General features: G+C 35.2%; 1 protein-coding gene across 1 annotated transcript in view; it reads left to right on the top strand.

The window, feature by feature from the left end:
* Positions 1-16,459: 16,459 nt before the first annotated feature.
* LOC143226495 (kynurenine aminotransferase-like) overlaps positions 16,460-23,169 on the top strand; it is a 99,405-nt gene continuing 92,695 nt past the window's right edge. Inside the window, 1 exon segment of the mRNA XM_076457524.1 lies at positions 16,460-16,480. Coding sequence (XP_076313639.1) covers positions 16,475-16,480 — 6 coding nt within the window. The 5' untranslated portion in view covers positions 16,460-16,474.

Genomic DNA, 23,169 nt, shown 5'->3' with positions numbered 1-23,169 from the left:
ATGGCACAAGTATCGTGAAACAATGAACCAAAGCTGAGGAGAAATTAAAACTCACGCATTGTAGATTCTGTGTGTGCATACACTTGATAGACCACATGCCTTGTTCACGTCAATAAATTTGGAGGACACCATACGAATCCTAGGTGTAAAGTAAGGTTTATTTATTTATTTATTTTGAATTTCGCGCAAAGCTACTCGAGGGCTATCTGCGCTAGCCGTTCCTAATTTAGCAGTGTAAGACTAAATGGAAGGCAGCTAGTCATCACCACCCACCACCAACTCTTGGGCTACGCTTTTACCAATGAATAGTGGGATTGACCATCACATTATAACGTTCCCATGGCTGAAAGGGCGAGCATGTTTGGTGCGACCGGGATTAGAACCCGCGACCCTCAGATTACGAGTCGAACGCCTTAACCAACCTGGCCATGCCGGGCTCCGTTGAACAACGTTGGTTCCGCCCGGGACCAAACCGGTAAAGTAAGGTACCAATTTCTATTTATTTACATTACACATTAATACCAAATTCAAGGCATACCCAAAATATAAACAAAAGCAGTAGATATCAAAGTACGTAAAATAAGAAACTCAAATTAAACAACAATTGATAATACAAACAATAATTGTCGCATTAAATCCAAATGAGAGCACTAAATTAGCTCACAAAATAATAATAATAGGTTTAAAATAATAGTGTCAAATGGTCATGGGTCATAGTAAACAGTACTGAGACATCAGGTCCCCATCGTTTGACAAAATTACAATTATCAAAAACTGAAAACCTGCCTTTAACCACAAAAGAAGACATTACCTTTCCTGGTATAGTATACATATATTAAGAAAATTATTTTCAGACTTTCCAAAAACGTACGTGTTTCTAGTCAACTATGTAACGTGCTTAAAAATAATCAGACCTCAGTGAGTTGATAATGCAAAATGCTTTGACACATGTAATGAAACATGATAGAGAAGATTATTAGGCTGAATAAATGATATTTAAAATAAATTTGAGAAAAGTTTTCTATTAGTGCAGAAAAAGGACATAACACCAAAAAATGTAAGATAGATTCAACAGAGACCTGACAAATGAGGTTAAATTAAGTGACAGTAAAAAGCCTAAGATAACAACTCTTGTTTGTTTGGAAATTTCGCACAAAGCTACTCGAGGGCTATCTGTGCTAGCCGTCCCTAATTTAGCAGTGTAAGACCAGAGTGAAGGCAGCTAGTCATCACCACCCAATGCCAACTCTTGGGCTACTCTTTTACCAACGAATAGTGGGATTGACCGTCACATTATACACCCCCACGGCTGGGAGGGCGAGCATGTTTAGCGCGACGCGGGCGCGAACCCGCGACCCTCGGATTACGAGTCGCACGCCTTACGCGCGAGGCCATGCCGGGCCAAGATAACAACTCACTTACTAGCAAAATATCGTGAACAATGTGCCAGCAGAAAGCTTGTAGATTTAAGTTTACAAAAAGATGGCCTGAACTGAAATACAATCTCAATAAAGATAAGGTGCCACTGTTCAATCCGATGAGGCTGCTGAGCAGCTGGCAAATAGTAGTAGTCCTCCGCTGGTACGGCGGTAAATTTACGGATTTACAACGCTAAAATCAAGGGTTCGATTCCTCTCAGTGGACTAAGCAGATAGCTTGATGTGGCTTTGCTATAAGAAAACACACATGTACGCAAATAGTAGAGAGAATGAGGTGACAAAATACCAAAATTAATACCCTTGCTCTGACAATGGCGATCAATCTGAATATACCAAAAATACCACGATAGATGTTTTTAACACACGAGAGAAACTAATGAAAAAGGACCCAAAAACGCTGAAATTCAGACATAACAAGTAGTGAAGTAAGTAATAACATAAATGATCTTTCCAGATCAAACATTTAACAGTTAGGGCCAGCTGTAAAGAGAGACACTTGTTCCAAATACACAGTATCCCAAGACCCCTAATATGACACAGTAAATGTAAAGAAAGACAAAAAATAGTTCAGTTTTCTCATTTCATAAAATGAAGATATAATGTAACCAATAACCTGTGCACTGTCCTTCTACAGAGGGAAAATCATTCCAAAATATCACATTAGAAGCTACAAATAACCTTTGCTAAAAAAAGAATGCTAGAAGAGGAGATATGAAAATTCTGATCTACTTATTGATTACGAGTAATAATATCTTCCCCAAATAACACTAAGAGAAGGAAGGAACAAAATCACAAAGCACTTGAAAACAGAACCACTCCAGGACAAACTCTGAGAAGTCTCAGAAGAGAATGAGTATTTCCCCAAAAACTATTCCTAGGAATTTTCCAAATTCAACTTAGCCCCACAAGAACGTAAATATAAGTTAACTGCATCAAAAGTGTTTTTAAGAGGAGTCTAGATAGACGTAAAAGTTAACATCATCCACATGTCAAGCATACTTAACAGAAAGTCTTCTAGTGTACTGAAATTTAAACAAACTTGGGGCAAAAAATTATTAAAGCCTTAAACAAAAAAAAGAATCAAGAAAATTTTATGAAGAGCAATAAAGCCATCGGTCCCAGGACACTTACTAAGGATCAAGGATTGTATTGCAATCCAACACTCTTTCACAGTGAAAGGCTTGAACAAATCATCAAAGAAAGCCTGATCCAATGTTGGCAGATATTGAGTAACATTGTCCCACATTTCAATAGTTCTCAAACTATATTAGCACATATCAAGAAAATAATCATAGCATACGCCTAATATACCATTAATATCGCTATTCAATGTACCATTGGCCACTGTTAAACCAGAAAGACGTTTAGATTTAGCCAATTGTTTGTAAATACATGAAAGAACCTTATAAGAATGTTTAGACTCTAAATAATCTATTACGCTGCAAACCTAATTTGACATTTCATTCTATCATTATCCTATTTAATCCAATAATCCCCATGATCAACCCTTAGCAGTAATGCTAAAGTATTAATAGTTTGTTTGTGCCTTAAATGCAGTGGATTAGTTCGAGTATGGTGAATGCCAACTTGTCATAAAAACACATCCAAACATATATAATTAATTATATCAACAGAAAACATTCTTCAACGAGAGTTAATAATTCTTCCAGTACCACTGTGTCTCATGATAAATAATGTTATGTTTTACAATTTCAAATACCCTGAAACTAAGTTAAACTGTAATTTAAACTTAAAAGTTAAATTAATGTCAGTATGTAACCAATTTATGATGCATGTCAACAAGATTAATACAAACTGTTTTCTTTTTAATACCAATATCTATTAATATACAAACAACAATACAATTTACAATAATGGTTATTACAAACAATGATCTATGTACAAAAGTTTTACAAACTTATAAATAATATCGAGTATTCTTTCTGGTCTGAAATTTCCTTTATGTTTTATCGAGGGTTCGCTATAAATGAGTTAATTTTGAATTAATGCAGGCACAATTCACTTAACAGTGAGCTAGCTAGCTCTGCGTTCTTCTTTATTTGCACATCTAATTTTTTACTGCTGCAATTATATAATATCCTTGTAGAAATGTTAAAGTCCGCTGTAGTTAAATGATTTGTAATATTCTAAATCTACAAACTTTCCTGGTCAAATATCTGAAGTTTCCCAAATAATAAGCGTTTATCACAATGAGAGGTGATAATAGAACATTGAAAATTAGTTCAAAATAGGATCTTCAACAATAAAATGAGACAAAGATGGACTGACTGATGAAGAGAATTAGTGGAAAAGACTCACTGCTCTAAAGATCACTTGAAAGAGGCAAAGTGATTTGCTTTAGGAAAATTGTTTTAAAATGTTATTATGCAAAAACGCTATAAGAGAAAAAACTTCGAAATATCTATTAAATTCTGTATTGATCGCTTTAGAACATGGTAATATAATACTTGCTGAAATATATCACTGGAGAAAGGTAACATTGCCTTTCACTCTGACCAATGTATTTTCAAGAATATTTTAAATCGTGTCACATTTTAGTTTATTTACTTGACATTTAACTATATGTAACAAAGTAATAATAAATGAATTATATTGTTTCAACTCTTTGACAGAAATGAGAATTGATGTTGTTTTGAATTAAGCACAAAGCTACACAATGGGCTATCTGTGCTCTGCCCACCACCTAGGTATATTCGACTGGTTCACTTGGGCGCGGGTCAACCAAGTACCAGTGTTGGATGTTTTCAACAGGTGTTGTGGACATTGTATCTGATGCTGGTGTTTGGGTATGGTGCTCACGAAACCCTGGCGTTGCTGCTGTGTCCTTGTTGACATTGTAGTGCGTCCCTTCGTAGGACTCCATGGTGGGTGGGGTCAGTGGGCACTGAAATGTAGCTTTTTGTTATGGATATCCCTCTTTATAACAAAATAAATAAAAAGTAAAAGAATTGAAAAAAACAGCACATTGGAAAACGACCACGTATGGACGACTCTGTTGTACAGTCAACATTACAGCCAGATTCTACGCCTCGATTTCTGGTTCTTCATTCCTTATCTGAGAAATCCTTGGGGCAGATGTCTTCATTTTTCATACAAAAGGGATTACAGGTATAGCTGGCTCCCTAAAGTCAGTTAAGAAGTTGCGTTCTGGAAACATTTTGATGGAAATATCTTCACCACAGCATACCAAACTCCTCTTGAAATCAAAATTCATTAGGGATATACCCATTGAGGTTACTCCTCATGCGACTTTGAATTCTTTCAGAGGAGTTATAGTTGACAGGGATTTAAAGACCATTCCAGAGTCGAAAATTCTCGCTGGTTTCTCCAGCCAAGACGTTACTACGATACGCCGAATCTTCACTCATAAAGACAGAATTATGGACCTTACTTGTGTTCTGATACTAACAGTCAGAGCAGGTTATCTGAACTGCAAGGTACGGCCTTACATTCCTAATCCTCTCAGATATTCCCAGTGTTAGCGGTTTGGTCACTCAAAATATCATGTCGTGATCCTTTGGTATGTGCTCGTTGTGGTGGTAAAAGCCACGACGCTTACAAGTACAACCTGCAACCACACTATGATAACTGTAGTGGCCAACGCTCCTCTTACTCTATTTCTTGCCCTAAATGGGTAGAAGAGAAAGAGATGCAACGTTTAAAGACTGTTAATAATAATCACCTACTCAGAGGCTCGGAAATTATTGTCCCCAACTCTATCTTGGACATATGCTGCTGCACACCATTCACTACTACAGTGGGAGTGCAGACAGATCTTTCCGTGCCTCCAGCAGAGTCGTTTGCAAAACATCTTAAGAATCTTGTGCCCTCCGTAATTAAAAAGGTTGATGCATTTATGTCTACTTCCATCTCTGTCCCTACTGCTTCTTTCAGTGACTGCCCAGTTTCACTTTCTTCAGGTTCAAATGTTTCCTCGGATCCATCCTCTTCAATACTGGTTCTTATACTTATTTTCATGCACCTAGTCAGTCTTTTACTGCTATAGATCTTCCTATTTGCTCTCCTTCACTTTTAACTTACTTTTCGTAGAGTGATCATTTTCCTATCATTTTGAGAGATGCTGGCCGTGGTCGATGCCACCCGACCCACATGTCTCGATGGAAGTTGTGTCAGGCTAACTGGCCTTCTTTCACCACTCTCTAAGAACTTGATCCTGCGATCGTGTGTAAGACATCGATAGATGACTGTGTGGCAGCAGTAACTGACTGTATTGTTCAGCCAGCTACTCAGTGTATTCCTAAAACTTCGACACGTTTCCCACAGTATCCTCGTCCTTGGTAGAATCCTATCTGCCACATGACAAGAAAAGCTCGAAAACGGACTTGGGATACCTTTCGTATATATCACACACTTTAAACTGTATTTCATTTCAGCAAGCCCGTGCATATATATGCTCGACAGGTCAGACGTCAAAGCCAGAAGGAATCTTATATTAAATACACATCTAGCATTTCTTCTACCACCAGTACTAAAGTCATATGGGACAAAATATTCGAAAGGTTAGTGGCCAGTATCCTTCTGCCCCTTTCAGTCTTGTTCTCTGATGGCCAGGAAGTTTCTGATTCCCAGAGCATCGTCAATATTCTCGGCAAAAGCTTTTCTCATGCATCTAGCACTTCTGCTTCATCCTCCATCTTCTTAGCCATCAAAACACGAAAAAACGATCGCCGCTTTCCTTTCAGACTGATCCTCTCTATGACTATAATTACCCATTTACACTGGTGGAACTTAAACTTGCTTTTCATTGGTCTTGAAATACATCAGCCGGACCTATGGGTCTTGAGAGTCACACTTTTCATTATAAAGATTTATAATCGACAGTCTCTTTGTCGATGACTTCCACATCTCGTATCAGTCGTCAAACATGAAGTATATAGAGCCAGCTACAGATTATTGTCAATCGTTATTGAAGTGGACCACAGCAAACGGTTTCAACTTCTCTTTCTATAAAATCGTTTGCATGCACTTTTGCCGCCAACAGGGTATTCACCCTGATTCTGAACTCCATATCAGTAAAGCTGTGCTTTCCCTAGACCTTGAGGCAAAGTTCTTGGGGCTTATATTTGACCGTAAGCTGACCTTTGTTCCACACATCAAGCAGATATGTGTCAAATGTACAAGGACACTGAACATCCTCCGTGTCCTATCTTTCACTTCTTGGGGGGCGGATCAATGTTCCATACTAAAAATTTATTGTACCCATATTCGATCAAAACTAAATTATGGGTCTTTAGTCTATAGCTCTGCCAGGACTTCAACCTTGAAAATGTTGAACCCTATCCACCATCAGGGGCTTCAGCTCTGCACAGGAACGTTCTATACTTCTCTAGTCCAGCGTTCGTACACGGAGTTCCATAAACCCCCTCTACACCTTCGTTGTTTGCAACTGTCTTTAATGTATGCTTCAAAACTTAGATCTTTATCGCAGCATCCCACATGGGTTTGTGTTTTTCTTCCTAAGTGGGCCACACGTTTTTCATAATAGACAGTCTTGCCACTGTTCCTTTTAGCCTTTTTCTCCAGACGCAGTTGGATGAATTGGGTCTATCTTTGGATGCATAGCGGTATCCACAAATCAGCTCATCCCACCATGGCTAATTACTATCCCCAAATGTAGCCTTTCACTTAATCATCTGAAGAAGATAGATTCTTTTGATTGGAAGTATCACTTTCTATTTGCTGAACATCTTTCGAACCATCCTTCCATTCCCATTTATACAGATGGTTCGAAATCACATGACTCTGTGGGGTCTATCATTGTTTGACGTGATTCTGTTGTTGCACACAGAATCCCCTCTACAGTTTTTGTGTTCACTGCCGAATTGTACGCCATTTATCTTGCCCTGGATCACATATAATTTATGCAATGCACGAACTGTACTATTTATACCGATTGACTTAGTTCTCTATTAGCCCTGGAATCGCTTCACGTCAATTCTTACCCTATTCTCACTCATATTGAAAACCGACTGGCCCATTTTTCTTTAACATCTACTTCTATCCAGTTCTTTTGTATACCTGATCATGTTGGTATTCGCGGGAACGAGCTTCGACATCACAGCTAAGTCTGTCTGATCTGGCACTATCACTGCTGTGCCTGTTCTATACTGGACTATGGTCCTGTATTCAAGGCTCAGCTCCGTGACAGTTGGCAATTGACTTGAAGTGAGTAACGTGAAAACAAGCTTTTCCACAGAAAACCCTTTATTGGACTTTTGACGTCTTGTTTCTGTAAGAATCGGAAAGAGGAAGTTGTCTTCACTAAACTACACACTGGTCACATTTTTCTAACTAATCGTTTTCTTTTATCTGGGACTGATGCACCAATGTATTATCTGTGTGACACTCAGGTCACTGTAAACCACATTTTACTGTCTTGTCGTCGTTACGACTTTCAACGACGGCACCATTTAAGACATGTTTTGTCCCTGTATTTACCCTTAACGTTGGACAGTGTCATCGGCGATGGTGACACTGTTTATCTTACAAATGTTTTTAGTTTTGTAAAGACCGTTGACCTTTTAAACACTATTTAAGTTTTTAATTCATAAATTAGATCTTTTTGTGATTCCTTTTTGAAGTACAACTAGTTTGATATGAAATTAGAAAATGTCCGTAACGTCACATAACTCGAAACCAGGACTGGAAAGGCCAACTTCAGGTGACTAACGCTTATGTTTGTACTACCTGTTAGTCATCCTGGTGGGTTATAACCATTCAACTTGGCCCGACATGGCCAAGCGTGTTAAGGCGTGCGACTCGTAATCTGAGGGTCGCGGGTTCGCATTCCCTTCGCGCCAAACATGCTCGCCCTTTCAGCCGTGGGGCGTTATAATGTTCGGTCAATCCCACTATTCGTTGGTAAAAGAGTAGCCCAAGAGTTGGCGGTGGGTGGTGATGACTAGCTGCCTTCCCTCTAGTCTTACACTGCTAAATTATGGACGGCTAGCACAGATAGCCCTCAAGTAGCTTTGTGCGAAATTCAAAAACAAACAAACAAACCATTCAACTTATACTACAGAATGTCCATTAAAACTGATATTACTGTAATTTCTCTCTTACTGCTGTGCACTAGATATAAAAATTGGATATCATGCTGTTTAAGTTTTAATTCAAAAATTCAACTTTGTCTTGTTTTACCATTATTTTTTTAACGAATTTTAATAATTTACTTTTAACTTTTTACTGGATGTTTGGCAGAGATAGCCTAGTTGATTTGCGCCATGAAACGGGAAACCCACCTACTCACATACCATTTCTTCTTTTGATATTTTCCCCACGGATAGTGATAAAAAGTGGAATTTGTTGAAACTGATATATATCTGTAACAAGTGATGAATCAAAAGATAAATTGAATTAACATTTAATGTTGTAATCAAATTGTAAAACAGAATAATTTACAAGTTAGTAGTATCAATTATGTTTAAATCTGAAATTCCTATACAAACTTACGATTACTTACAATTTTTCTAATTACAAGTCATATCATTACAATTAAGTTTTAAACACCTTTTTTTTTCTCTAAAAAAAAAAAGTAGCTCCAGAAATCTGAAAGTGCTTTGTTTTTCTAAAGTTGTTTTAGGCCTGGCACAATGAAGTGGTTAAGGCGCCCGACTTGTAATTTGAGAGTCGTGGGTTCGAATCGCAGTCACCCCAAATATACTCGTCCTTTCAACCGTAGAGGCGTTATAATGTTACAGTCAATCTCATTATTTGTTGGTAAAAGAGTAGCCCAAGAATAGGCAGTGGGTGGCGATGATTAGCTGCCTTCTCTCTTGTTATACACTACTAAATTGTAGATAGCCCTAGTGCACAAAATTGAAGACAAACAAGGTTGTTTTATTTGAATATCTTAAAGTACTATCTAATGAAAAAAATAATTGCTGATATGAATTATTACAGTCACTTAGAATGATAGCAGGGATAATTTTTTTAGTTTTACTGTACTTCACTATCAGTAATTCCACTTCGTTATTTTGTAAAATATTCCCTTCAATCAAATGTTGTGTTTGTTTTATATGTATAGTTATAGACATATCTTCAAATTCTCATAAAACATCTCATTTGTTGCAAACGTTTGACAAATCACTGTTTTCGGGAGAAGAGTGTTTCTATTTTTATATATGTAAAACGAGTTGAGAAAATGTTTTACGAAGAGGAGCGAACAACGTTTCGACCTTCTTCGATCATCGTCAGGTTCACAAAGAAAGAGGTAACTAACCGGAAGCTGACCACATGTTTGAAAGGGGTTGTGTAACTGAGTGTCGGAATGTAGAGGGCGGTGTTAGATGTTTGAATATATAATTTTATATTAGTTATTTTATTATTTTTAATATAGGTATAAAGGTGTTCCTTTGTATTGGTTTATTTTGGGTTTAAGTTGTTGTATAAGTAAGGCTTCTTTAATTTTGTGTTTGTTTCTTTATTTAATATTTGAGTGTTTTCTATAGTTATGTTGTGTTTATTAGACTTGCAGTGTTCGAAAACGTGTGAAGGTGACTTTTTATGTTCTTTAAACCTGGTTTCCATTTTTCTACTTGTTTCTCCAATATAGAGGTCGTGGCAGTTATCACATTTTATTTTATAGATAATGTTGGTGTGGTGTTTGTCAGTGTAGTTTTTACATAGCATAGACCTCAGTTTTGTGCTTGGTTTTTGAATAAATTTGGTATTAACTGGAATGTCATATTTTGTTACTATTTTTTGCCAAATGTTGGTTATTTTTCTGCTGATGTTGGGAATATATGGTTTGCAGCAGTAAATGGTTTCGTGATTTTTTGATTAGTGAGATATATTTACTTTTGTTGGTTGATTTTGCTTTCTGTCTAGATGTGTGCGTATAATGTTTTCTACGGTTTGTGAAGGAAACTTATTGATGTTGAAGAAGTATTGTTTTATTTTGTCTAATTCATCGTTAATTTTATCTTGTGAGCATAGTTTTATGGCTGTGTTTATTTGGTTTCTTAGTATATTGAGTTTTTGTTTTGTTTCATGTGCTGGGTCCCAAGGAATGTATTGTCCAGTATGGGTGATTTTTCGGTGGATTTCTGTTTTAAATTGTGTGTCGGTTCTTGTAATTTTGAGGTTAAGAAATGATATTTGATTGCTTTTTTCCTGTTCACATGTGAAGTTATGTTGGGATGTATAGAGTTAATGTGATTGAAAAAAATTAAGTGTGTGTTCTGTAGATCTGAATCCCGCAACCGTGTCATCTACATATCTGTACCAGTATAGTGGTGGATATAATGCTGTGTTAATTGCTTGTGTTTCAACTTGTATTATAAAAATATTGATTAGAACTGGTGATACTGGGTTGCCCATGCTCAGGTCATTTGTTTGTATATAGTTGTGGTTGTTGAACATGAAGTTTGTCTTCATCGTGGTGAATTCTATAAGGGTTGTTAATTGGTTGCTGGGAATGTCTATAGATGGGTTAGGGTCTCGGATATAGAGTTCTAAGGCTATCTTGCAGGCTTCGGTGGTTGGAACTTCTGTAAAGAGGGATATAACATCGAAACTGGCTATTAAAGCTTTGTGATTAAGTTCATTTATATTAGATTTTTTTGGATGTATTCATTCGTGTTCATTATGACTAATTCTCAACTCAAACGAGACGTTTTTACATATATACTTCTCTACAACTGGGTTTTCTCGACATCACTGATTAGTGTTTCCTTTTTTATCTAAAGGACCTTACTGATTTGTATTTATTTGTAATATTTGTTTGTATGTGATATATTTTATTATTTTAAAACATGTATCTTAAGACTCTGCTTTTTATTTATTCTGTAGTCATAATTATGACAATATACTTAAATTTTTGTGAAACATTTTCCCTAAAAACAATACAAAAGTAAATTTAATGATTCGTATTACCATCAAATAACATTTCTTAATGTACACTAAATTTCTTGCAGTAATACTACTTTGGGAATGCAATACATTTTGTAAAAATACTGAATCCACCGAGGGTAATCGAGCCCCTGATTTTAGCGTTGCAATGTAAATAAAAGTTAAACACGGAAACGTACAGTATTCTTTCAGTTCTATGGTACAATATTTTATTGAAACTAAAGCACAATTAAGCCTGAATATTGAGAAAAATAAAACATTTTTTAAAAAATTAATATCTGGCATTAAAAGTTTTATTTGCTTGCTTTACAACTAAGCTACGTTGGGTTATCTGTTGTGTTCACCGCGGGGGGTCGAACCCCAAGGTTTAGTGTTGCAAGTCTGTAAACTGAATGGTATTCCAATAAGGACAGGAGTTTAAGATTTTTTGCTGCAGTTTACTTTTAAACTTTTTCCTCTCAGTGGACTCAGCAGTTAGACCAATGTGGCTTTGATATAAGACAACACACACAAACACACACTCACTTTTAAACTTTATTATATAATATTAGAAATAACAAATAAGGGGCGGTGTCCTTGTTCGAGGTCAAGAAGCTGCTGACCTAAATAAACTTCTCAAAGAATGGCCCAAGGACGCATTCACACCTGGAAGCATAAATATACATCTGCCAGGAACAAAGCCACAGCCTGAGGCTATAGTAATCCGTGGGTTCACCACTCAATAACCAAAGAGGATATTGAGCTGGGACTAAACAATCTTAATATACCTTACACAGAAATAGAAAGGATTATATCCAAGTTAACGAACAAAGAAACAAATTTAATAAAAGTAGACTTAGAACAACACTATAATATTCTAGAATTGATAAATAATGGTATCATTTTGTGGTACCAAAAATACCAAGTCGAGCAATTAAAAACACCAGCGGTTGTAATTATCCAGTGTTTTAATTGGCAAAGATATGGACACGTATCAGCGACATGTCTAGCAACACCGAGGTGTTGCGGATATGGTGGTGAACACCATATATCGGCTTGTAAAAAAGAACACCCAAACCAAAATGCTGTAATTGTGGTGAAACACATACAACAAATTACAAAGGATGCGACAAATAAACAGATAAAACAACAAAACCATCACAAGATAATACATCAAACACAATAACACAACAAACACACACAACTGCAGGACCAACTACATATGCACAAAAGTTAAAAGAAAATATTACACAACAAAAACCACTAACTAAAAAACAACAAAGAAAACAGAAATCACTATACAAGAACCGAACAAAATCACAGATAAAACAAGCAACCAAGAAAACAACAATCTCACAATAAAAGAAAATACAAACGAAGAAACAAACATAATAGTAAACTTAATTAAAACATTCTCACAGAGTTTATTACAGAATTTACTAAACCGAACCAATCAAATAATAGTATTGACCTCTTCATAAACATAGCAAAAAAAAACAACACACATAACACCACATATACCACACCTAATAACAACAATTACAGGATACATGCTTAAAGCATAAAATTCACAGTTCTAAATATCAACATCCAAGGGGCACTTGCTTCCAAGAAACACGAGATCGAAGACTTAATAACAGATATTAACCTTGATATTATTATTATAAGTGAAACACTAATTTATCCCAAGAATAGATTTAAAATATGTAACTATACGTCAATAAGAAGAAATAGAAGAAATAATCAAGACATCAACAGAGGAATTATGTTATTATATAAAAACTACCTTTCAGTTACTGAAATACAAATGAACAGCAACAATGAAAATATAATGGTTGATATTCTCTTAGAAAACCACTAGATAATAACAATAGCAGGATTATACTGTTCTCCAAATAAGTGTATAGACATATATCTAATACACAACATCTTTTCCCACAACCAAAATACAATAGTAATAGGTGATCTGAATTCCAAACACAAGAACTTTGGATGTAATTGTACAAACTCCAATAGCAGACACCTATTACAATTCATAGATAATAATAACATATCTCTTATTAATAATAATACACCTACCCACACTAACTATACAACAAACTCCAATGATATCTTAGACATATGTCTCACCTCTTACAATAAGAGGCAAAAGTTAATAAATTTAAATGTGGGAAAAGATGTTGACAGCGACCATCTCCCAACGTGGTGTGTCTTCGATCTCACCCCCCATAAAGATAAAATCAGTAGGCAGGATAAATTTGATTACAAAAAGGCTAACTGGAAAGAATTTCAAAAAGTGTTAAACAGAATACTACCAGAAAAAACTAAACATACAGCATATAACGAATCAGAAATTGACTCTTATAGTCAAATAATCATGGAGTGCCTTCAAAAAGCAGCTACGAACACGATACCTAAACAACAAGATACAACCACAAACAATACATGGAAACCAACAAAACAACTATTAACAATGATAAAACAATGAAGACTATTTACAGCAACAAGAGAACAAGAAATAAAATCACAAATTAACAACATTAGAAATAAAATTAGAGCAGAACTTAAACAACTTAAACAAGAAAAATGGGACAACTTCTGCTCTCAACTAAATGAACAAACCGACCCTAGCAAGTTCTGGCTACACTTGAAAAGATTCACTATGAACCCACCACAAGAAAATACCCAACACTGGAATATAACAACACCTTAGCACATACCAACAAAGAAAAAGCAGAAACCTTCAAACGTCATATACAAAACACATTTAAAACACACAATGATACCGACATGAACAACTACTACTACAATAAAATAAACAACCACGTAATAAATAACATAGAATTATATAAACCACACTTTCCAGTCAACATTAAAAACAGCAACACTAACAAAACATATGACCACAATACCCAACTACTCACCAAAACAATCAAACTAAATGAACTGAAACAAGCAATCAAAAATACAAAAAACAAAGCACCAGGAAATGATGGAATACAAGCAATACTTCTCACAAAAGGCACTCCAAAATTATTTGATCATCTATTAGCAATATTTAACTTATCTCTACACTCTGGATACATCCCAGTTTCTTGGAAGCAAGCTAATAATTTAAAGTTCCACAAAGAAGGAAAACCAGCCAATAAACCAAACAATTATCGACCGATCAGTCTGACCAGCTGTGTAGGCAAAATTCTCGAAAGAATAATAAGCAATAGACTTTCCACATTTTTGGAAATCAATGCAAAATTACCAGAAGAACAAAACGGATTTAGAAAATATAGACAAACAACAGATCACTTAATTAGGTTAACTGAAACAATAATAAACAGCTTTAATAATAAAGAATGCACTGTTGCCTACTTCTTCGATATCGAGAAAGCATTCGACACTGTATGGCACAATTGTCTTCGGTTCCGTATGTATGAAATGGGACTACCGCGAGGAATTATTCGCTGGTTATCAAACTTTTTGGAAAATAGAAAATGTAGAGTAAACGTAGAGGGAACTTTCTCGGAGTTCTTCACTCCAGAAGCTGGAGTCCCTCAAGGAGGAGTGGTTAGCCTTATTCTCTTCACCATGTATGTAAGTAATATGCTACTAAAAGACCCAAACCATGGATACGCGTCTCAGTTCGCTGATGATGTAGCAATTTGGAAAAGTATCCCTACACCGGAAACAGCAGTTACTAACTTACAACCACATCTAAATAGATTATGTGAATATTGTGAAAAATATAGAATCAAAATAAATACAGCAAAGACGCAACTAGTAATATTTTCAAAATCTACGAAATATCAAAAAGTTCAACCCCAAATCTACATGAATGGGGAACGCCTCCAGACTGCTGCATCTGCAAAATTTTTAAGTTTAACATATGATTCGAAGCTGACATGGATAAAACATGTAAATAACATAAAAACTAATATTTGGCGAAGAATAAACTATGCTAGGAGTCTAACTGGTAAAAACTACGGAGCAACACCAGAAAACATCATTAAAATATACAAGTCATACATTAGACCTGTAATAGACTATGCAGCTCCTGCATGGATCAGTGTAAGTGTAAAACAATTCAAACCAAACTCCAAACATCACAGAATACACTAATTACATCAGCATACAGAGTACCTAAAACCACTTCATCAAAGTTCATGCATAATTACTCAAACACACAAACAATACCAGATAAACTTCTACAGAGTACAATAAAATATTTTGATAAAAATTGGCGAAAAAAATGAGTTATGCGAACTAGACAGGTATTGCATATATGATGAAGAGAGACCTAAACACCTCTCTCCGTTAAATCTATACATTAAATCATTAAGACAAAATCATTTAAAATAATAATAATAATAGTAGTAATGGAATAGAGATAAAATAAAACAAGCCAACTACGTTCTAGACTTACTAATTTAAAATAATAATAATGATAACAATAATAAAAAAATTCAAAGAACAATGTAAATGGACATTGCCCTGAAAAGGACCTGAATAAATTTATGATATCACTCCAGCCATTCTGTATTTAAATTGTTTGTTTGTTTTTTGGAAATTCGCACAAAGCTACTCGAGGGCTATCTGTGCTAGCCGTCCCTAATTTAGCAGTGTAAGACTAGAGGGAAGGCAGCTAGTCATCACCACCCACCGCCAACTCTTGGGCTACTCTTTTACCAACGAACAGTGGGATTGACCGTCACATTATACGCCCCCACGGCTGAAAGGGCGAGCATGTTTAAAGCGACGCGGGCGCGAACCCGCAACCCTCGGATTACGAGTCGCACGCCTTACGTGCTTGGCCATGCCAGGCCCTATATTTAAATTGAAATATATATTAATCTGGCCACTCCAACGAAGTCATGGAAGGAGGAAGAGGATGAGTGTACCTGACCCTCCTGGGTATACACATAAATATACCCGCAATAGCAGAGAGAGAGAGAAATAACAAAATACTATATAATACACTATTTAGTGCGAGAGGGTGTTTTGACTTTTCTTTTGGTTTTGTCTCGTGGCCGTCTGGTGTTGTTAATTGATTGTAAGTTTTTTATTTTGTCGTATGTTATATGTAGGCCTTAAAAATGAAACAAAATTGAAGAATTATTAAGAAGTAGAACAAAAAACCATTTAAATTTGTTTATATAATATAGGCTCTAATGCTGGTAAGTTAGTAGTAATAAATGCTTCAATACTTGTACTACTCCTACTACTAGGTCAGTGTGGTAACGAGTGGTATCTTTTTTGAAAACGATTTTAAGTTCAAAATAGCATTAAACATGATTTTATTTTTGAATGTTAGCAAAGATGATGTGGAATTTTGTTTAAATTAACTTGTAAGTTGTAGAAGTAGTTTCCAACTTAATAGTCTTAGACTTTTTAGGATTAATCTTACTTTAAAAGGAGTATAACTAGAACTTATAAGAAAATAGAAGAAAGAGGTTTACAATTACAATTCCTGAGGACGGATAAATGTTTTGCAAATGATGAGACAAGAAAAGATAAAATTATGCAAGGAGGGGGTCTTCATGGAATTAGGAAGAAGGATCTGAATGATAATTAAGATGGTAACTGCTTCAAGGCATGTAAGCTAATTCCTGGAATAACAGAAATTAGCATATCTACTTTTGAAAGCAAATTGATAAAAAATACTTTTTTTTCTATTTAATAGAACTTTTAAAGTAAGGCTGCTATTGGAAAGGAATTTGTTTTTTTCACACATGGGCCTACTGGTTTCTATATAACTACATCTTTGTGTATTACTTTAAGAATGGAATAGATGTGTTTCAGATTTATGATAGGACATTTTTCATTGTGACTTATTAAACATTTAATGACCTTTCACTGTGATGCGTAACAGATATTTCTAGGGAAAAAATGCTTTATTGATTGGGTAGATGATGGTAGTAGAGAGTTAGAAAGATGGTTGATCCTGTAGTAGATGTTTGAGCTAATGATGTAAGATAAGGTCAGTGGAGCTACTTGAAAAGTATAGAAAATTAAGTCTATAAGTCATAGGCTAATTTTATTGGGTATGCTGTCAAGGTTTAATTGTGATGGCTGTTGAGGTTCTAAGTAAATCTGTATGATTAGATTGTAAAAATCTTTGTCATTTGGAGAACTCCTGATGAATAAGTTTGTGAAATCCATCTCTGGAATAAATGGTATGCATCTGATTATAAGTAGAAATGGGTTTTTTCTTTTGTGAAAATACCATTAACCTAACTATTCAGGAGGCTTTGAACTGTTATTAGAAAGCATTAGGATGATAAATATTGATTTTTCTTTGATACTTCAAGAAAGTACTTGTAGAAATAGTTAATAAAATACACAGTTTTCTAAATAGTTTTGTAACATTGTTTTATTACATGGTACAGTAATAGATACATGAAAATGCAGGCTGTGAGTGAGATGGGGGAAGTTACTCTTTTGTGGTAAAATTTTGTAAATTTGTACTTAACTTGTAACTGGAAGAAGTTCTTTAAAGAAAGACAGTGTAAATGTTAATGGGTTCTAACAATGAAAAGTAAAATTTGGTGTCAGTGATATATGTTCTTTGTGTGATTAATGCAGAACCCATAAAACTGTCACCTGACCCAGGTAATAGATTCGTTACTTCTCCTATTAAAGTAATTTTCTGAAAAAAATAATGGTTCTTACTGGGCAGTTATCACTCTTTTTCAACCTAAGCTCTTGACCAATCTTCTGGCCAATTGGAATTGATACAAACTTGTATTTGTAATTGGAAATTTTACTACTTAACATTTTATGTTAAGATGGATTCCTGTACATGGTGAGGAAATGTTCCAGAAAAAGTTCTGTATTTTGGCTGGTCCTGTTGGGCTAGGGACAACTGAGTACCAGTGTTGGAATGTTTACAGTAGGTGTTGTGGATATTGTTTCTGATGTTGGTATTTGGGTATGGTTATCACAAAACTCTGGTGTTACTGCAGTGCCTTTGTTTAGCATTGTAGGTTGTCCCCTTCTTAGGATTCCATGGTGGATGGGGTCAGTGGGTACTGACTCTTTCTCTGTTCATTATGGATTCTCCAAATCTGAAACAAAGTAAAATTATAAAAAAAACAACAGTTTATTGGTAAATGATCATGTCTTTAAAAACTTTGAACAGCAATCTCCATCTCATTCTGCACATGTATTTCATTTTCTCATACTGCATCTTTGTCAGACAAACCATCAGGTCAAGGGCCATTGGGGTATACCAATTGAGGTTACTCACCCTGCTACTTTGAATTCTTCATGAGGAGTTGTTGTTGAGAGGAATTTGAAGAACATCCCCATTTCAGAGGTCCTCACTGGTTTCTCCAACCAAGGAGTGTCTGCAGTGAGACATATCTCCACTTGTAAAGATGGAATTATATTGCTTATCAGTGTTTTAATTTTGACATCTAATCACCCCTTTTTCCTACTATTGTCAGGGAAAGTTATCTGAAGTGTAAGATATGGCTATATATTCCCAACCTTCTCAGATATTTTTAGTGTCAGTGGTTTGTCCATTCAGAGGCATCTTGTTGTGGTTCTGTTATGTATGCTCATTGTGGTCATAAAGATCATGATGTCTCAAGTGTGAATTGGACTGTTGCTTTGCTAATTGCAGTAGTTTCTACCCCTCTTACTATCAATCTTGCCCTAAGTGGGTGGAGGAGAAAGAGGTACAATATTTTAAAACAGTTAGCAGCATTTCATATTCAGAGGCTCAGAAATTGTTGTCCCCAACACCATTATGTTCATGTGCTGCTACAACATCTTCCACTTCTGCACTTTCTGTACCTCCATCAGAGTCTTTAAACCTCACTGGATTATTGAGTTGACAACCCAACATCTTCTCTGTCTCTGTTCTCACCATTCCTTTCAGTGACTGCCAGGGTCCACTTCCTTTGGTCCTGGTTATTGGTGCATGCTTGGGTCCATCTTCAGTGTCAAGATGGAGAACAATTAATTATTCATACTTTTAGTCAGTTGAACCTATGTATACTGACAGAGTCCTGCCTATTGATTCCAGAGCAGGATCCATGGAGGTTGATAGATCTGCTTATAATAAAGACAAATGGTATGGTTGTAAACCAAAAGTGCTTCACTCAGTCCTTCCCCACTTAAATAAAAATGGCCACTTTGATACAGTGGAACTTTTGAGGTTTTCATTCTAATGTGGATGACTTTATTATCTGGATTCCTGTTATCCTGTGTCTTTCCTTGCAGAATGCATTCCTGAAATATACCAATACAATCACATTTCAGCAATTTTCACCCTGCTCCCAAGCTATATCTCAGTGGTGGTGTTCTTTCTGTGGTTCCTGAGGCAAAATTATTGGTTCTTATCTATGACCATAAGCTTACCTTTGTTCTACACATAATGTAGTTACTTGTCAAGTGTACAAGGGCACTGAACATCCTCTGTGTCACCTCTTCAAACTCTTGGGGAGCAAATCAGCGTTTTATGCTCAAGATCTGTCGTGTCCTCATGAACTATGGGTCTCTGCTCTATGGTTCTGCCAGGATCTCAGTTTTGAAGATGCTGCACCCAGTTCATCAGCTGAGGCTTTGGCTTTACTCAAATACTTTCTGCATTTCTCCAGTCTAGAGTTTGTACACAGAGTTCCATGTACCTTCTCTTTACCTTTGTTTACAACTTTGTTTATAGTACGCTACCAAGCTGGTTATGTGTTTTTTTTCTTTAGTGGGGCATGCTCTTTCACAATAGATGGCTTTCAATTTCTTCTTTTGACCTTCATATCCAGGCATAACTGGATGAATTGAGTCTGGCATTGGATGATGTTGCTGTGCCCAATGATCAGCCCATTTCACCATTTCAAATGTGATTTTTTCCTTGAGTCATCTGAAAATGGTGGATATTCCTGATTCAAAATACTGTCTTCTATTTGTTGAACATTTTAAAACAATCCTTCTATTCCCATTTATAAGGATGGTTCAAAATCAGGTAACTCTGTTGGCTCTGTAATAGTTTATGGCTTGGTAGTTGGTCACAGGATCCCCTCTACAGTTTGTGTTTTTGTCCTGGATCATTGACCTTTATAATTCCATTTAAATTTTTTACCTGTTTTTGGAGCTTTATTTGTTTTTTATCTTGGTTTGTTTTTGTCTTGTATAAATTAATTGTCAGTTTAAGAACAAGACTGAAATAAGGATGAGGAAAAATGTGATATATAAATAAAGAGGGTCAAAGGCTGCCTGGATGGTGTCACCTGTTTTAACTACTCTTACCACAATACAGTAGTGTGTTGTCAGTCAGGCAGTATACACTAAAATGATTTTACGTAAGGAATGCTCATTGTTACTGTTTGTACTCTTGTGGTGTCAGTAAAGAATGTGTGTGCCATGAATCACAAGAAAAATTATGTACTCTTTAGGCTACTACACAGCATGACATTTGAACTTCAAAAGCAAGAGATAAAAATATGTTATTTATATTTAGGTTTTATTTACTTTTGAAACAGAACACTTCTGAGGACTCTGCAAAAGTATATTTGGTATTATAGTATTTATTCTAAATTTGTCCTTCAGTTTGCACATCTATAAAGTGTTTTAGAAACCCATTAAGTTGATTTTGTTTTAACTGCCTTTATTATTCATGGGGAAGTAATACTTGTTCTGCTAGTAGAGGTACTGATGTAATTGTAGTACAGGTGAAATATTGAGGTTAAAGCCTCACCAGTGATTGAATGAGAAAGATCATTCATGTTGGTAGCATTAGCCACTCTGAATAAAAACATTTCTTTTCAAGTAAGGAACACAAGTTTTAGTGAATGTAGTAGAAGTCTTCATAAACTGAGGAACTGAGGAAAACTTAGTCTGTTGTTATGTAAAAGCAAGTATACTACTCATTGTGTTAAATCTATTACAATAAAGTCAGATTTGGTTATTTGGAGATTTGGTAGTGTTCTGTAATCGATATTCTGACTGAGTTTCTTGTTATGCTGAGGGTCTATCTTGTAGCTTTCTAGGAAGATCAATTTGACCTGAATATACCTCATAATTAATGAGAAATTCTCCCATTATGTACACTTCTTGATCATCTCTTTCACTGCAAGCAGTCAAAGGTTTAGACCTATTATAAACTGATACCTAAGTGTTAACTGAATACTTTTACAGCTCCAACTTTTTCTATTATACACTTTTAAAATTAATCAATCTTTTCCAAATCAACTTTTATATTCAATATGTCCATTTCTTGTTTTGTTTCCTCAAATTTTTCTCTTTATCCATTATTGCACCCTCTAATAGTACAATCTCCCCCAAACTATTTCAAGTAAGCAATAGTAGAGCCACAGTAATTGTTGCAAATATCTTTAATGAATATTTGGAAGTTACATATTTATCATCTTCAGTAAATCTGCAACAACAATGAATGAAACAGTCTTTAATATAATTACTAATAGCAAAATACAGTGAATAGCATTAGGAAATTATAAAACTAGAAAGAGTTTTGACTAAGTTTAGTTTAAATGATTTTGGCAGAAAAAGTTTGAAGCATGCACACAAACCAATACATTTTTTGTTTTTTTGAAAATAGAGGTGATAACTTCAGTTTCATTTGTAAATCAAAATCAGTCAAACTCAACTTAGTTTTAACTATTCTTCACAGGATCTACTTAATCTCCATTCATAATCAAATAACTTTCATTCAAAACAATTTACTCAAAGATGGGTATCCTTCATTTTTACTTGAAATGTTAACATGTCACTTTTTCACTAAGAAAAGAACTCCAGATACACAAGTATTTCTATATCCAGGTTAGATTCTGTATTACCGTATTTTCCACCTAATAAGCCGAATTTTTGGCCCTAAATTTTGGACCTGATTTTTGGGGGTCGGCTTGTTGGCCGATCACTCCTTTCGGAAATTTCTTCTTCTTAGGAAATGTTTTTTTTTTAAAATTACCATAGGCGGTAATTTTGTCCCATCAGCAAAGCACGTTAAGACTACAGTGAAACGTTGTTTCTGGAATTTCATTGGTTACCTAATTACAGTGAGTGGAGCCAATAACGAATGACATATTGATTCCATCTCTGTCTCAATACGACACGTTCTGCTTTACTACAGAACGCCAATGATCACACACAACATGCATGCTGACGCTGAAACGAGACTAAGAAATCATTTTGAAGAAACTTGTCACTTCTTTAAAATGGCTTCGGCTTATTGGGTGGTAATAAGCAAAAACCCTCATTTTCAGAGCTGAAAATTGGCCTCGGCTTATTAACCGGAAAATACGGTATCTTCAAATCATTATTTTGTAATAACAATGTTTTTAGAAGTAAAAACATTTTCCCTCAGTCTTACATTTAAAGGTTGTAGTTGCTGTAAAACTACTTGCATTATGCAAGACTTTTCATCAGTGACAGATATGTACTTTAGAACATATGGGATTTTCTAACAGAAATTTTTTTTTTTTATGAAATTCAATATTTTATAATATCCTAACATCATTGTGTTTTTATATTAGTAATGATACTAAAGATTGTTTCTTTCATTATTGTAATGGATTTGCTGAAGTTGGGATATATGTAATTCTCAAAATGTTCATTAAGGATATTTAAAATTGTTGCCATGGCTCTACTATTCATTAGAGTGTTCAGGTTCATTAAGTAATTATTGAAATTTTTTCTGCTTGTTACCACTGTTCATCATTATTTTACTGGATGCAAGGGAAGACTTATGGAAGTGAGCACTTTTTGATAGTTATAATTTCTATAAGAAATGTTAAAGGGGAGATATTCAATTCAAATCAATTTATTCAACATCGAACAGTAACATAATACATGTATATAATACGACATGAAAAAAAACCACAACCAAACAACAAAAAATATATAT

This window comes from Tachypleus tridentatus, chromosome 1 (assembly GCF_004210375.1).
Source record: "Tachypleus tridentatus isolate NWPU-2018 chromosome 1, ASM421037v1, whole genome shotgun sequence".
NCBI classification, from domain to species: domain Eukaryota; kingdom Metazoa; phylum Arthropoda; class Merostomata; order Xiphosura; family Limulidae; genus Tachypleus; species Tachypleus tridentatus.
The sequence above is the reverse complement of the archived record's forward strand: the minus strand, read 5'-3'. Positions and strand labels throughout refer to the sequence as shown.